An 18,411-nucleotide genomic window follows, 5' to 3' on the forward strand; every position below is an offset into this window, starting at 1 on the left:
GTGCAAACGGCATGCGACATGATAGATATCTCAGAAAACAATGGGGTTGCACACAGAAGGACCCTTCCTGGAGGGTACTCTGTTCTCGTTGGCATTCTCATTGTAGCTGGGGGAGCTGTCTTGTCGGCAAATGACCCCTTTCCCTTTGCAACTGGTCGACTGTTTATAGTTTATGATTCTACAATGTTTATAGTTACTTAGATTAATTTTCACTAACCTCACGGTTACCCAGCGTTTTACAATGATTTCCAAAGTATAATTATTTTCGTTATTAAAAATCCGATTTAAAATCATCAAAATAATATGATCAGAAATTAATATTTATGATTTTATTTTATATTTTCTTGCTTGAGAGTGGTTTAGTTTATTCTTAAATAAAACAAATTTGATCCTTTTTTTTCTCTCAACTTTATTCTTTACACCTTTTCCAACGTTTCGACCCTCAGGTCATTCTCAAGGATACCTACAAAATGTTTTTTTAATTTTTATATAACAATTTCATTATTTCCTGTATGAAGGTAGGGCCAAAGAAATCAGTGTGTAGTTTGAAGGAAATAATGAAATTAGTATATAAAAATTAAAAAAAACGTTTTGTAGGTATCCTTGAGAATGACCTGAGGGTCGAAACGATGGAAAAGGTGTAAAGAATAAAGTTGAGAGAAAAAAAAGGTTCAAATTTGTTTTATTTAAGATTATGTTTAATCGTACTATATTTTGACAAAAAAATTATCTTTAGAAAAACTGAAAAAAACACAAAGGGTAAATACACCAGTAGTTTCAGTTCCAAATTTTCACATTTATTTTTCTGAACTCGAAATTAAGACGTTAGTTGTTCCTACTCCAAGCCATAGATAAGTATTGAGGTGTTACTTAAAATTTTATGAAATGTAATTAAAGGAATTTACTTGACAACTCAGTTTCTTTAATTCTTAAATTTTGAATTGATCATTGAGTGCAAACTAATAGGCTAGTCTCCCAACCAATAAAGTTTAATTTAAAACAATTCACTAGCTTAGGAGAATGAGATTGTTTTAGAAATGCGAGAATTTTTAGAACTCTTAAAATCATAAAGGATGTGAATTATATCAGATCTATTTTTTTTTAATTTTTATCCTTGAGCTTTTTAGTGCCGAGCGAAAAAGAGCTGCATATGCAAAGATAACCTGCCGAATTTCACAATTTTATTAGTTTTTGCAAAAAGGCTAATAAAACCTAACAAAAAACAATATTTAAATAATTAAAAAACTATGGATTAAGGACTAAATAGAAAATAAAACAATTACAATAATATTTCTATATTCGTATTTGCACATCATAACTTTATATATACTATTTATTAAAAAGTATATACTTCCCATTTCCAATAAATTTTGTAAAAACATAAATAATATTTCATAACAAAAATAAAGAATAACTAACTCCAAGGTTCATGGTACAAGTAACAATTAATTGTTATAGGTAATATTACAATGCTAAAACAATGATTTAAGGTTGAGCTTCAGAGGATTATGTGCTAGTATATATGAACTATAAATCACTTTTTCATTTTTTTTTTTTTTATGTTAGTTGAAAAACTATTTTTTAAGACTTCTTTCGTAATGAAATTAGACCATTTATAAGGTGTTATAAGTTTATTTTGATAAAGAGTTCTCTAGCAATACGAATGTTAAAGCCTTACAAGGTGCGGGCCGATATATCGGCCTACGGCACTAAAAGGGTTATCTATCTAAGTTGTTGAACTGAATAAAAATATACTCGAAATTAAATACTGAATATTTAAAACTTTATTTATTCATTGATATCACCATCTGCCACACCATTGTGGGCTATAGGTAATAGTGATGAATGATTCTTACTAAAATAAAATAAAATAAGAATGAAAAATAAATAAATAGGTGACAAAAGGTACGTACAAATAAATAAGATCTCTCTTAAAATATATACAAACAGAAGGATAAAGAAAATGAACATAATCAAACTATGTGCATGAAAAAATAAATATATAAAATAAAATAATGATAAAAATAAAAGAATCTCTAGTCACATTTACACTGTTGTATACAATATTTACACAATCGACCTGAGGATCCCTGAGCCTACACTCTATTCCCCACGTGTGAGGGGTAGAGTAGAGCTTATAAGATCCCAGTGCATTCCTCTCCTCGCATTACTGGTAACCATCGAAATTTTCATAAAACAGAAAAAAGAATTCCACTTTTTTTATTAGAGGAATGATGTTCAGTGAATAAGATTTGTTCTCTTTGCCGTTCTTACTAAGGCTTCTGTTGTAGGTAACATATCGCTCCCTTCATACATGACAAATGATTGTCGTGCGAGGTCTATTACGACATCTTATTACATCATGTCGTCTCTAAACAATATGACGCAGTATAGACAGTTCCCATTTAGAGTGAGGTTGAAATATTGGGTGGGTCATGTTGCTCAACAGATTGATATATAACTGAGACTAAAAAAGTAATTGAACGGATATTACCAACTCAAAGAATCATTTAATTTTACACATATTTATAATTCATCTTATTACATAGATAAGCATTAAATCTCAAAACGTAATAGTCAATCTAATATAATTAGGGTATGGATTCGAGATCTATAAGAACTACCGTATGTTTCAAACCCGAATAAACTATAGAACAGCAGTTAGAAAATATAAATTATCAGAGTAATATACGCCACTAAACCAAACAATAATCATTGGTTTGTTCCCATCAGAGTATCAACGTTGAAAGTATTCAAAAGCATCACTTCCCTCAGCGAACTTCACTCCTTGTGCTACCCATATCAAGGGAAATGGAAGTTTCCGAGGTGGCGTATGGTTGTTCTCAGTTGACAAAGCAATTTATACTACCATATATTCAATATTTTTTATTTAAATATATATGTTTAATGTATTGGCAGCATAAATTAATTTTCTATACTAATAATTCATTAATAAATTAATTGTCTTTACTAATAACTCATTAACCAATTATTTGTTAAGGTGAAAAAAACCTTATATTATGTAAAAAGACAGGATTAAACAATGATTAATATTAACATGTTCTAGACGTTCAGTGTATTGTTCTCCACCGCAAAGCGTTCAGTTTAAACTATGATTGAAGGTTGTATGTAATCCTTAAGAAAACGGACAAACAGTGGAAAGAGGATTTTATTAAAGTCTTTTATGAATTATATTAATGCACAGCAAATGTAAATTTAAATTTATCAAATTTTAAATTACTCTAAAATACAGAATAAAATAATGATTATAAAATATAATAGTGGTAGTTAATAATAATTCGACTGTAGCAGATAATTGTTTATTCTGGAACTTGAGCCGTGAGTCAACCTTTTGGGCTTCGGAGCCCTCCTCTGGCACACCTAGCCTCTATAAATTGGTTACCCTTACTTGAAAGAAAAACCTGGTGGGTCAGCGTGATCGTGAAAAAATTATCTCCTTTTATAACAGTTGATATTTGATATCAATTGTATTTATATTAAATTAAACATTTACGTGTAAACTTTAATTTTTATGATTGGCAACATAAATTGCATTTAAATAAACAATGATTTTGCTAATTCTAATTCCGTTGTATACAAAAAATATCAACGGCTCAAAATTTAATTCGTCGGTAGTAATATTTTACTCGAGAAAGAGACGAATTGATTGACATATAATAACCACGAAAAAATGCAGACTTTCTCAAATATTCGCAAAAAATGCTTAATTTTGTTAATAATTTTTTTTACCGAATATATCGGAATAGACAATAATAATAACCTAATTAGGAATTAGGAATCAGACAATAATAACCTTCCCTGGAAAGTCCTGAAAATTCAGCAAAAAGTGCATCACAATGGAGGACGGTATGACAGTGCATAATATTCGAATAAACAAATATTGATGTTTATATATTACATTTTTTTATAATTAATAAGGTTTCAAAGTGCCTATCTTAAAATTTTTAGGAAAAGAAAGATTGAAAGTTGCGAGGCAAGCGTATGAAAACATTATTTATTAGAAATTAGGGGCACTAAAACTTTACTTATTGAAAAAAAATATATATATGTTTGGATCCTATAGTAGATGTTGAACCAAACAGAAAATGGATATATCGGCTTCCATAATATTTATATTTTTTTCAATTTAACATTTTAATAGTTGTATTTCCAACATCTTTTTCGTGTTTAGTGAAGACAATTTAGATTATTATTATTAAAGAAGAGTAAAAAAAACTTGCTATATCCTATTTCATTCCAGGGGTAAAATGCTTATTGGTATTTGAGTTTGGGTGTTTGCAGTGATAGCATAGGAGATGTCTGTTTGTGTTCAGGCGTGACAGTAAAGTAGGGTAAACAACTGGCATTCTGAATAACACAAGTTGAAGTTTCAGGGTCCCATATTTTTTTTTTTTGTTTTTACAACATTGTTTACAGCATGAATCTTCAAGATTGTTGTATGAACTCTTCAGATTTTATTTGATAAATAAGCAAATCCTCTTTAAAAGAATCTTTTTATTTACGACATTCAATTTCCGTCATTAATTTTTTAATATTTAAATTTATTGTTGTGATTTAAAATGATTAATACCTAGCAATGAATAAACATTAGGTTGGTTATGCGTTCGTCAGCTTCATAAATGCGATGGTAACTATCTATTCTTAAATAGAAAATTTAGACATTTTATTATCTATGATGAAATGTACAGATAAAACTTATAGTTTAGAAAACGATTACAGAAAATATCTGATAATACATTTACTATTTTGTTGAATTAGTGTACAATTAAGCAAATAACATTAATTATTCCTTATTAAATAAATCAAAAATTTGTATCCTTTTTTGTCTCAACACTTTTTATTTTTCACCAGTCCAACGTTTCGGCCATTTTAGCCATCCTCAAGGACATCTTCAATTATAATTTCTTCCTCACATTAATTTAAAAGTTACTTTTGCAGGCTATTCTGCCCTTGTCATTTCCTTTATTATAAGTTAAAAGCCTATTTTTAAAAATTTTAAATCATTAATATTTAATTATTCTTTTATAAGATTATCCACAACAAATTCACTACCATTAATTATTCCAGGTGTGGACTTCACGATACGTGATAAAAACTTATCAAGTTATTAGCATAAATTTACTGGACAAAACTGGGAGAATTTACCACTTTATAATAATGATAATAATTTAATTTTTGTGTCCTTAATTTTATCTTTACAGCATGCCAATTTTAATGAACTGATTCATGTGTCAGAGATAAACTAAAATTATTATTTTATTCTGCTCATTTTGCCTTCCTCACTAACAAATATAGGAAAAGGAACTGCATATTTATTTTCCTCCTTCTCCTAAAAAATGACAAAATCGATAAATTTCACTTTCATTATATCTTTTTGACACAATAACAGAAATTTAAATCCGTCTCAATCGGTAATCAAATCTGATCTCGCGACTTTAATTCCTATTTTGATAAAATATTTAATGATTATATGGGATTGATACCAGGCATCCATATAGATTTTATCAAATTCAAATTTAAAATATACATTTTATTTATCTTCTAATTTTTACTTGCTTTGGAGGATTATAATAAATTCCAACAAATCCCATCAAAATGGGATCATCAAATCAATCCAACAAAAAATTGATAACTGAATAGTAAAAAATTTTAATTGATTGATAATCGTAGAATTGGATGGTAGTAGATTGAAAACAGTGACAGATGAAATATAATATCATTTAGGTAAGAAGATATGTATAATATAAGATATGCAAGTAGTGTCTAAAAAACTGAAAAAATAAATAAATAAATTGAATCTACAAATTGAACACTATGACAGACAATGAAAAATAAGGAGTAGCCTATATCTGAATTACAGTGTGAGTATTAACTTATATACCTATACTAAAAATAGAAATATATATGTGCATATATATACAATAGGAAAAGGTAGAATATGGAGAATGGGAAAAGAATAATGTAACAAATTATTAATCTACTGCTGGAATAGAATTTTTCTCCAAATTCTCTAGAATGTTCTCCAATCATTAATCTACGGTCAACTATCTAAACCTCATTATGACATATTTTTAAAGTGCAACCACTGGGTAGTTACTCTACAAGGGTGTATCTAACATCGAATTTACTAGATGTATTTTTATATACAGTTAAAATAAGTTCCAACATTTAAATACAGTTGTATATGTCAATAAATAAATTTAAAAAAAAAAAATTGCTCCTCATTTTTTCACCAAACGTTCATTTCAAACTGTTGAGATTTGGTTCGTTCTGTTGAAATATTATATTAATCATTCGAATATTTTTTTTCCTCTGAGGCCAATAATATTTATACAATTTAAATTCTAATCCAGTAATAGAAAAACAAATTTATAAGTCAATATTGTTTTGGAGATCAACCAACTACATCATTAAGTTTGCTTATCTTTTAAAATCCCTATAATACTAACTGCACATAGAACAAACAGCTGGGAACGCTGATGCTATTGCAGTGGTGAGCGATAAAGCCTCCGTTATCCACAGCCTTTCTTATCTTATAATAAGCAGTTTTATATTCATAGCTCCCAGTGTCGGTTTTTCAGTTTTCTCTGCAGTCCAATTATTTTGTTTTTATCAGTTTCGACATAATGGTATAAGGATACAAATTTGTAATATAACGTTACTGAGAAGGGCTATTGAATGAAATGCGTCTCTAGATGTTGTACTGTTTTTTTTTGTTTTTTTTTTAAATAATAGGTGTTGACATTAAAAACAAACACAGAAATAGATGAACTACGAGCATGCAAAAACAAGTAACCAACTCCAAATAGTACTTACCACTCTGCCAGTCGATAGCATAATTAAAGTAGTCTCCAATCGACTTGGCATCCATAACTGCAATCATGAGGAGATAGACGCCCATGCAGAGGTCAGCCAAGGCAAGATTGCACATCAGGAACTTGGGAACGGTCATGCGGAATCTCGAACTCAGCAAGACCAGGAGGACCGCAGTATTACCTAGAAATATTAAATTAATATAAAAAATTCATATAACTGTAATAATGATAAGATACTTGACCGTTGATAATCATATATAAGGAGAAGATGGTCAGTGAAGAACACAAATGAGTAAAAATGTATTTATTAGTGCCAACATTTCATTAATTATTTTGTATTTGTTTATTTTATACCAGATCGGCGTGGTGGGCCTTACATGGTTGATATATATATATATTGTTTATAACAGTTGATTATGAGGGGGTGTAGTCTCGTACAGAAGATACCCCTAACTATATACAATGTTACAATTAAAAGGAAAAAAAACGATAAAATAAATAGAGAAGAATAATGAATGCTTCTTCTTAATAAAAGAGAAAAGTGAAATTAATAACAAAAAATAATGATATTTGGAGACTTAACAAAACAAACAATTGCCCTCTAATGGTAGAAAGAAACAAGTTAATTTGAGAAAGGGACGAGAGAGGAGAAAAAATAAATAAATAATAATAATAAATAAAATAAAGGTAGTGTGAATAATGAATTAATAAATATGGGCTTCAGTCTTTGGGTTGAGGTTGGGTATCCCAGGTTGTAGGTAACTGTTCCTTTAACTATCGGCAACTGGGAGTGGAACTTCATGAACTGTTTTTGATGTAATCCTCTATTGACTCCATTTGTGATTCCCGATGGAATTTACTATTTCTTATGAACCATTAAGTGTGATTCTTAGGACTTTGTTTTGAAAAGATTGTAATTATTTCTTTTCGTAAAGGATGCCGCTCCCCAGACTTCAAAGCCGTACATCAGCAGTGGCCTGAGGATTGTTTTAAATATAAGAACAGTTGTTTCTTGTTTTAGTTTAGAATTTCTGTTTAGGATATGATATAACATTGCTATCCTTGCTTAGCTTTGAGTTAGTTTGATGTTGATATGGTGATTCCAGGAAAGGCGGTGATCTAGGTGAATTCTCAGGTATTTTACTGTTTCACATTCATTAATTACATTAAGGAATACTATTAATAATAAATAATTATTATAAATTAAAATATTTATATTTCTTTGTTTCTTTTATAATTATTTTGTTTATCATATAACTTTATATTTTTATTTCATTCTTTTAGTGACATATTTAATTACCTATATTACTTTATTTTAAACAAATTTTAATTTTTACATGTATAAACTAACTAGATTTTCATACAAATTTTATTATTTGTTCTCCCCTCTTACTTAATTTTAATATTACTCTTCTTATACAGCCTTTAGCTTCTTAAAATACTTCAACTGTTCATGTCTCATCAATTTTGACTAGTATTTATACATAGTTTTTATTGAAGTAATCAAAAATTGGGGTGAGATAACTTTTTTTTCTTTCCGGCTTCTGCACTAACACTATTTATGTATCCATAATGTTAATTATTTTCTATTTTACATTACGTTCTGAATCTTCTGGAAACCCCACATTCAACAGTGACAATCAGTCAAGTTTTACATTAACGGTAAAAAAATGTCAATATTCGCTGGGGTTCATTTCAATGTCTTGAGGTTATAGCACAATGCATGAATGCCTTGTTATTAACTTTAAGGTACTTTAAGTTGAGAAAGACCCGTTTCCATAACTTAACGAGGCCATCAGAATAAACCTGTTATGCTTGATCGACCTGAGATATAATTGGTACTTGGCCTTTCAATAGAATGATCCTGCTGTCCGACCGCTGATAAGGGGAATAGTTATGCAATAAATAGATTTCAATGGAAGGACACCAAGAATATCATTAGAGGAGCTGGTGCTTCTCTAAAAGTATTCTTAGCAAACGAGTAAACAACCATTACACTTTCAAAAGGACCTGAGAACACAAGTGGGCTTTAAATTCGTATTTATGAAACATCCTGGTTAATGACAGAAAAAAAAGTAATATTGAATTCAGAATACCCCGTTTTCTTAGGTTTGTTCAAATACTACTTTAATATATATTCATGTAACCTTAATTATAAGTAATAATTCATCAATAAAAATGATGGTTATAGTAATATCAATTTCAGGACAATTAATAATAAAATATTTTATAAATAGGACAATTCCTTAAAATTAGGATACTGTGCGTAAAATAAGTAAAGTAAATGCATAAAAATAGTACAAATTATAAATTGGCTTTTATTAATTTATAACTTATATCGATTATTATCATTATTATTATTATTATTATTATTATTATACAATATACTAATAAAATTATGAATAATTAATATTTAACATTAAATATAAAGACTTAAATTATTAAACTATTTTTAGTGTAATTGTTGGGGCGAGAGGTTTTTGGCGATTGAAAAACAATTTTCTTCCCCAGAGTAAATGTTCGCTGGTTTGGGTAATAAATAAAGGAAAGGAGGACCTAATCATAATATCATAAAAAAAAAAAATTAAAATAATTAAGAAAATGAAATGATAAAAAAAAATCCTTCCGAATGATATACAATTTAAAAAAATTAAATATATAAACAAATGAAAAAAAAAATGAATTGTTCTGTAGTTACAAAAAAGAAAAATAATTAATTTTTTTATAAGTCTCTTCCCGCAGTGATTTAACTTATAGAAACCAAAACAATTTTCTTTACAAAAAAAAAAAAATAGTTAATTTTCCATTCTGTTGGTTAGAAAAAAATAAAAATAAGGAAACTCGAAGTATAGAAATAAAAATAGTCAACTCACAGATGGCCGGGGGGTCGATATGCGCATATCGATAACATCTCTCAATTCTAATCTCATTCCAGATGGACATCTTGAAGCTGCGGTCCAGTAGGTAGAAATAAGATAATCTTGAACTCGGTAGAAACAGCCGGAGGTGAGATCAAGAAACATAAGTTTGATCGATCCAAACTTTGCCAGTACTGACTGCAGACTGACCTTATCAATCTCTATCCAGGCCGTAAGCCTACTGCAGTTCGTAATGTTGTTGTACAAATGGTATACCACAGCGATGCATTTATATACTCTACCACAACAATCATCCTTATTCCCCCTTATTTACGTGATAAATTCTTAAATATATATTTAAAATATAAAGTAACTTGCTGTTAAAATAAATAGCAAATAAACTTTTAATTATCAAAAAATAAAAACCAATTGGAAGTAAATAAAAATTTAATTAAAAAAAAGAAACCACACTTTTAGGCTTTAACAGTAATAATTTGACTGTATAATAGACAGTTTATCCGAAACGTCATACAAAAAAACTGAGAAGCAAGAAGGATGTTTTCCTTTAAAATAAATAAATACTAATTATATATAACATATATTTTTAGATACAACTTAGGATCTAAATATTTTGTTTTCTTTAGAAATAGTCAATTATGTTTTATAAGTGGTCAAACATCTACAGGTCGACTTTTTGTCAAAAGAGGATCTTTATGTTACCAGTAAATTAAATAGGATTATTGTTTGCATAATAGAGGTCAGGTTTCTTGTCCTTGGGTAAATGGGTGCGCAGTGGTTTATGATTGTTCTGTTTAATTCTCCATTGTTAACGTAAGTTCTACAAAGTTGTCATCGGTTAAGGTTGCTATTATTGTGTTGATACAAAGTGGCACTCTATGATTGTACTAAAACTTTAATTAAGGAAATCTACAGTGCGTAATAGAGGTACGAGTTTTAATCCCTTTGATAGATATATCTTTGTTGATAGACAAAAATATTTTAGAATAGTTATTATTTTTTGGATGTGTTGCCATGGGCACAAGTGCGACTGGAATGTAATAATGTTACTGTGTTTATAGTTCGTTCCACCATTCGTGAGAAATATACACTAATATAAATATCACGTTAACTGCGCCTCGGATGGCATTTTCTCTTTGAAGGAGCTCCATGTTTTCCAAAATATGTTTTTAATGTGCGTAATGTGATAAGGTTTACTGGTAATGTAATTGGGTCTGGTTGGACATGAATATGAGATGAAACCGGCTTAGGCTCTGTGATGCCTAGTAGAGGCAAACATTCTCAACACATATTGTATGAACTTAACTGAATTCTCTTGACTCTCAAAACAGACTATAGTTCCAATTAGGGTGAGTTAAATAATTGGAATATGAATCAGAAGATTATAGTAGTTGGTATTTGGTTTTACATTTATAAATTATTATTATTATTTTTTATTGGAAAAGGGAGACGATTAGTCATACCCTCATCGAAAACCACCATCTCTAGAATAAAATATAGTGGTTTGAACATGTATGCAGGATGCACGAGAGCCGAGACCCCAGAAAAATAATGAAAACTACTGACAGAGGAATGAATAAGAAGCAGACCCAGATTACAATTCAAGGAGTATATAACCAGGTTGGCGATCGAAAAAGGGAAGTCTCTCCGTAAACTAAAACTACTGGCGCAAAACTGAGAGGACTGATTTAGGTAATGTGGAGGCTCCTCTAAGTACAGAAGGAAAAGAGGAAGGGAAATAAGAATAAGACATAATCTGATGTAAAAAAAAAATGGATTAATTTCATTTCGTATCTTCACATCTAATTTTTTTCATTACAGATTTCTGTACTATGGCTCTGTGCCATATCTCGCTCATGAACTTTTCTTTTGTCTCTTCTGTCATCTTGTTTATACTCCATCGTCTTTAGGGGTCCCTATCTTCCTCCATTCTAAAGACGTGGCCGTAACATTTCAACTGCCGTGTCTGCAGAATCTCCTTCACTGAGGCAATCTCCAGTTCCTCGCGTATCTCTCCTCGTCTTCCCCACCGTTCTTCGCAGAAACTTCATGCTGCAGCAGTGATTCTATTCTCCTGCCGGTCCATTAATATCCATCTTCCAGCCCCATACGCGAGTATCGACAATTACACAGACTAGTAGATATGGAGATGATTGGCTAGATAATCTGTGGAGCTACATACATATAATACAATCAGCATCCCTAGTATGTGGAGTAAAAAGAATATCCATTAAGGGCAAGAGGACTCCCTGGTGGACAGAAGAGCTGAGGGTACAGTTCAGAAAAAAAAAGAAGATGGCATGGAAGGACTACTGTCCAAACAAAACACCAGAGAAATGGCAGGCATATGTAGTGGTGCGTAACAGAACAAAGTATGCAGTGAGAAGGACAAAACAGACTTCTTGGGAGGAATTCGGGGAAAGGCTGAACCAGGACCTCGGTGAGAACATTAAGCAATTTTGGAAGAAGATAAGGCTTTAAGAGGCCGGAAAAGTAAAGCTATAAGAAATGTTAAGAATGAGCAAGGTAAGGTGGTCACGGATGATAAGACCATTTTGGACGTCTGGTGTAGGCATTACAGGAAGCAATTTTCTGCTGATCGTACTCATCCAGCTAACCAGGAAGAACTGTGGAACGATACTGAGTTTGATGGGGTGATATAGGAAGAGGAAGTCGAAAAGTCTATTTTAAGAATTAAGACAGGTAAAGCACCAGTTACCTGTCTTAATTCTTAAAATAGACTTTTCGACTTCCTCTTCCTATATCACCCCATCAAACTCAGTATCGTTCCACAGTTCTTCCTGGTTAGCTGGATGAGTACGATCAGCAGAAAATGTCGATACAATATAGTGGCAGAATTCATTAAGGCTGGTGGTCCAGAGCTAGTGAAGGCTCTACAAGTACTATGCCAAAAATCTTAGGATGAGAAGATGATCCCAACAGACTGGGAATATAATATAATTATTCCCATCCACAAGAATGGGTCTCAGGCAGAATGCTCCAACCATCGCCCTATATGTCTCTCACCAGTAATATACAGACTTTACACATCTATTCTCGAGGGAAAGTTAAGACCCCTAGTAGAGCACCTCATCGGAGAAGACCAGGACGGCAAAACAGGACCATATTTTCTCGTTACAGAATGTAGTCCAGAAATCCTGGTATAGAAACAGTATGTACATCGCCTTCCTTGTCCTTAAAGCAGCCTTTGACTCAGTTCCAAGACTCGAAGTATGGAAAGCTCTTAAAGCTAAGAATATCCCAAGAACATTAGTAGACGCTATTATTTCCACGGACTGAACGGACAGAAATCTGATTGCTTTAGTATAGCAATGGGGAGTCAAACAAGGTGACAGTATAAGACCCTTGATATTTTTACTGACCCTTGATCTTTTAGGATGAAGTGGCTGCCATCTGTAAAAGAAGAACGGAGAGGACATTCCCGGGCCGGAGAAACCTCCGCCCGGTGGTCAAACAACATCTCTACGCGGACGATATTGTTCTCGTCGCGGACACCCATGATAAATTACAGCAGGCAGTGACTGAATGGCATGAAGAGCTCCACCGGAAAGGAATGGAAATAAATACCAGCAAAAGCAAGATATTACAATTGGGGATGCAAGTAGAAGACCTCCATATATATTGTAGCGGGAAAGAAATGGAAGTGGTTGCACCTACCTAGGAACTACAATATACAGGTCTGGAAAAATAGCCTCAGAGGAATCACTAGGATAAATAGTAGTGGTTAGCTAATTTTTAGTTTATATTCAGGACTCGGTAGGGAGATACATTGCTAATTGATTGTTCTGATGGTGATTGGCTTCATGAGTTGAATGTTAGCTACGTGATTCTGCTTCTTAATTCAGGATTGTAAAACAGGACTGCAAAGACAGCGGCATTTCATACTTTCTCCTAAAACCCTTGAAGCCTAAGGAATCGCTTTAAATGAGTGATTCTGATGATTTTTTTTTATTATTCACATATTAGTAGTTTGATTCTTTCAGTACATTTTCGTAAATTTATTTAATAAAAAAAAAAAAAAAAAAAGAAACATGGATATTTCCCTCAATCCCCCAAAATCTAGTAATATGCAATTATTTTGTGTAAAATTTTAAAACACCAATATTATGATTTAATGGGGTAGTTAAATTTTCTTATGTTTCTAATGATAACCAGATGATTTTAGAATTGGTGGTTATGAGTACTAATTCATTATAGTTTTGTTGTTTTATTATAAAATAATTTCAAGACAGCAACATATTGTATATTACGATACCATAGAAAACATATTACAAAGATTAAAATCAACAAGGGGGAGAAATTTTTTAATATAATTTGGTGATAATACTAATGCTATATTGTAATGAATACTTAGTTACATATAAAAATAATATTAAAGAAATGAATTTACACTATGTTTACTGAAAGATGGATCTGTCATGTAGCAAATCAATATATTTGGACAGTACCATTTGTAAAGAAACCATTTTTTCATCATCAAATGTTTCTTCTGTCACTTGTAACATAAACATCTTCAGATTTGAGAAGTTGATGCAAAAGAGCCCTATGAGCTTGTACATCATGGTAAGTGGAACCTAGCACAGAGCTTCAAGAAATCAAATAAGATATCTATCCATGGAAATAAATAAGAAGTCCAGATTTGAAGAAGTCCTGACCAGGCTGGGAATTGAGTAAGGACTCTTAACTAACAGTTGAGAGGCCTGAAATCACCATTTTGTAAAATATAACGCATGTCTGACAGTGAAGCACATTGAAACAGAAGGTAAAGTGTCCTGTAATTTAGCAACTAATCACCAATATACTCTTCGTAATTGTGAAACGCTCTCAGAATATGAAGAAAAGATTCAGAATATAACTATGAGTTCTTAAAAGCTATTAAACATCTTAAAGTCATTTTTTTATACTACGTATAATTTTAAAAACATAGTAACCATTGCTAATCATGAATTAAAATCCATAAGAACTACTTTAGGTTGCTACGAATTGTTAAAAATAATTTAATAAAACTATATTAGATTTAACAATGGTAAAGCATTTTTATAGATTGTAAATATTGGTGTTTAAATTAAATATTTTTCATATATTGGTGATATAAATGGAAATACATTTGAACAGGTAATGAGGTTTAAGTATTAGTGTCATACGGTAACTAGAAAAAAACTAAATTGTTGAGGAAATTAAATTAACTTAAAGGTGGAAAATGCTTGTTATTTTTCAATAATGAAATTGCTTAGCGCGTTCTGTTAAGATAAAACCAATGTTGAAAATCAGAACAAAATGTTGTAATAATGAATAAATTAATTCATTAAATCCATACATATTTTAAATTTTTAACCAGGAAACAATTAAGAAAAATACTTTATTTTATCCAATTACTAAAAATATCACAAGTATCAAACTTTAAAATTTAATTGCTCGTAGTGAATAGAAAAGGTTGTACAAGTTGTTAATATGTAATAATTACATTTTACAAACAAAAATGAAACTGTATTAAACTAAACAAATTACTACTTGCAACCATGTAAGTTCCTTGCTATTTTAAGGAAAATTAGAAATATAATTAAATAGGGCTTTATCGCCATCTGATTAGATGAACCTAATTAACGAGGCGAGTTATAAATACCTTATTTAATAATTTTCTAGTTAATTAGTTGTTTAAAATTTTTGATCGAGAAATTTAATTTGGTGTGACCTTAAAAACATTTAGGCACCAATATCGAAATATTATATGATATAGAATATCCTCTAGTGAGTAAAGGTGAAACTATCTTATCATTGCTTAAGCTTTGATATCTCATGAGTCTGAGAAAAATATCAGCAACAAAAATTGTATACTTTTTAACAATTTAAGATTTCAGTAGGACGATGATTTTTCAATATTGTACAGATTTTTTTTGGATTCACGACGATGGTTTTGCGAAGTTATTTTTAATATAGTCACAGTTATCCTATGGAACTAGCCACCTAAAATTAGGTTGACAAAGAGATCTGTGGCAACTCTAATTTTATCAATAGCATATTATGAACAATAATTACTTCACTATTTACTGTTTTTTAATCCCCCCTGATAGAATATTTAGAAATTTATATTTAATAGTTAACCCCTCCGAGAACTCTCGCATTAAATATTTTTTCTTCTTTTCTTTAACTCATTCGAAATATAAGTGATATCATACAGGAGTGACTCAAACTGGCCCGGATGAAGTCCTACAGGATCTCTTCCATTTGCTCACCTCAAAGCAGATCTCACTTCGGCTCAAGCTAATGATTTACAAGGCATTCTCCGCTTTGTTCTTTGGTCCCCGCTCCTGCGACACCTCTTCAAGACCACCCTGAAAAAGCTGCAGAGTTTCCAAAATTCCCTCCTTCTGTGAATAGTCAGAGGAACTCCAATCCAAAGAGCTAGGAACGGTGTGCCTTCCGCTGTGCAACAGTCCATAGGCCCTTGGCACATAAAGTTCTTTGATGGCCTGAAGGCATGTGCTAACTTCAGAGAGGTCACCCCTCCACTAAGACCTGGGAGGTGGCGAAGCAATGTCCTCTTGGTCGACGTCCTCGCCGAGGAAAGGGCTTCGGACTCTGTAGCCTGAAGTCATATTTATTTATTTACAATGTATAATATAAGATATATATGTATATATACAGTGATTTACAAATTGACTTCCTATTTTTACCCTTGGGTACTATTAGGATAGGGAGCACCTGAAGTCATCTCAGTCCCTCTCCACTTCTGTAGCGGTCCCTCTCCGTTCTTTGTACTCCCTTCCCTCCTCGGCCAGCGGCTCCTTGGCCAATATTGTAACCCCCGCCTTCAGTGGGCCCAGCCCAACCCCTTATACTGCCAAGTGGCAAAGAAGGGGCACTGTAATTATGTAGACTTTCCTTTGTATATATTGTATTTGCTTAATAAATTAAATTAGATGGTAGGACAAAAATAAAATAACGATATCATACTCATTCGCATAAAGAATATATTATCCCGAAAGTCTATATAACACACAAAATCGTTAAAGTTGTATACTTTATAATGAATATCTTTAGGTAACAGTTTACGTAATAACTGATTACGTTGGCTCACTTCCATGAAATTCTCTTTTTTTATTTTTCATATTTATTCATAAAATTCCCATTTTTTATTCTTTCTCAAAGAAATTTAAACAATTGTATTGGTATTCCCTTTCACTTAATATTGATAGTAGAAGACAATTTTCGTAGAAAGCTGTAGCAAAGATAAAGAATATGATTTTAAATGTGTAATATTAATAGATATGTTTGATTAAAGAGAATGATTCATCAAAATACATTGCTCATTTATCAAAATACATTTGAGTCTCATATCATCATAATATTTACGATAATATAATTATATTTATTTCGATTTTAGAATGTAATATAAACTAAATAACGAAATTAAGTTAAAATATAATAAATCAGCCAGTAATTTACTGAGACACATCAAAGAGAAGAATTATAACAAGATTAAACTTGAATTTAGAAGTAACTCGGCCGTTGTTTTTCGTGACAACTTGAAAGTTTATCAAGAAATGTAATTACGAAGTTTTTACTGACTTCGCGGTATTAATCAAGTTATATATATATTTTTCATTAAACTTAAAAGTTTTTGTAACAGCGACTTTTTAAAAAGGTAATGTTGCAATAAGGAAATTTCTTATTCTTTCTCAAAGTCAATTAAGAAATTTTATAAGTATTTCGTTTCACCTAATTAAATCAATACTGCCCTAAGTAAGCAGTCTTAAAAAAATACTTTTCGACATTTTTACATCCAAACAAAATAATTTTCTAAATTTTAATATATTAAAACGTATTCAGTATATTAAGTAATAGCTACTGGGTTATTCATTAGAAATGTGGTGACTTGCTGCTGTTTAGTAAATGTCCAGAAACCACAAATCACTGGATATTAAATAAAAATTGTTCCCTTTCCACGAACCTGGGATCACCGATTTCTATGTAACTTTTTTGGTGATCCTGGGTCGAAAAATATTAGATACCAGCCAGTGGGTTCTTATTAACGCATCCTCGAGAAAAAAATATTATATAATTATAGACATGTTTTATATCATTTTTATTCTTTGCTCATTTTAAAAAAGGAAAAAATGATATGTGTACACTTGTAAATGAAGACCTGATTTATTTACAAGAAACAAAATTAAAAAAGTCCATACAATTTTCTCAAATATAGAGTTAAGATCTATATTTAAGGGGAGGGGGGATTTATTTACTTGAAAACTCTTCTAACAGTCACTTTTATTTCATTTTTACTTTTTTGGGGGGAAAAATAGGTTAAAGACTAACCTATTTTGGTTTTAACTTATTTATTAGATGACCTCGAGATCTTCTCCTCTAGAAATGTTATTGGAGTTCTACCAATGGGTAGATTCTTCACATGTTTGTATCATGTCACTATGTCACCTACAGCAAATTTACTTGTTGTATATATTTTTTTATACAGTTGTAAATAACAATAAATAAATTAATAAAAAAAAAATTATTCATTTCTTTTGACTTATTTGTTTTTAATTTATTTGGTAATTTAAACTTATTCAGTCTTCCTTCTATGTTTTTTTTTATTTTTGATTTAGTTCTATATTTATTAATAATTTCGTTTAATTTGGTTTTTATTTATGTAATGTATTGAATAAATGTTGCGGTTCACT

At 30.8% G+C, this 18,411-nt stretch overlaps 1 protein-coding gene across 3 annotated transcripts in view; it reads right to left on the reverse strand.

Moving 5' to 3' along the window:
- The window catches only part of LOC106686122 (lutropin-choriogonadotropic hormone receptor), a 514,005-nt gene that overhangs the window by 42,025 nt on the left and 453,569 nt on the right, over positions 1 to 18,411 (reverse strand). For all 3 annotated transcript variants that reach the window (XM_014429270.3, XM_067049772.1, XM_067049773.1), the window contains one exon: positions 6,838 to 7,017. In XM_014429270.3, coding sequence (XP_014284756.1) covers positions 6,838 to 7,017 — 180 coding nt within the window. The remainder of the gene's footprint in view (positions 1 to 6,837; positions 7,018 to 18,411) is intronic.

The sequence above is a fragment of the Halyomorpha halys genome, unplaced genomic scaffold, assembly GCF_000696795.3.
Source record: "Halyomorpha halys isolate HHAL.00 unplaced genomic scaffold, Hhal_1.1 Scaffold780.1, whole genome shotgun sequence".
Classification (NCBI taxonomy): domain Eukaryota; kingdom Metazoa; phylum Arthropoda; class Insecta; order Hemiptera; family Pentatomidae; genus Halyomorpha; species Halyomorpha halys.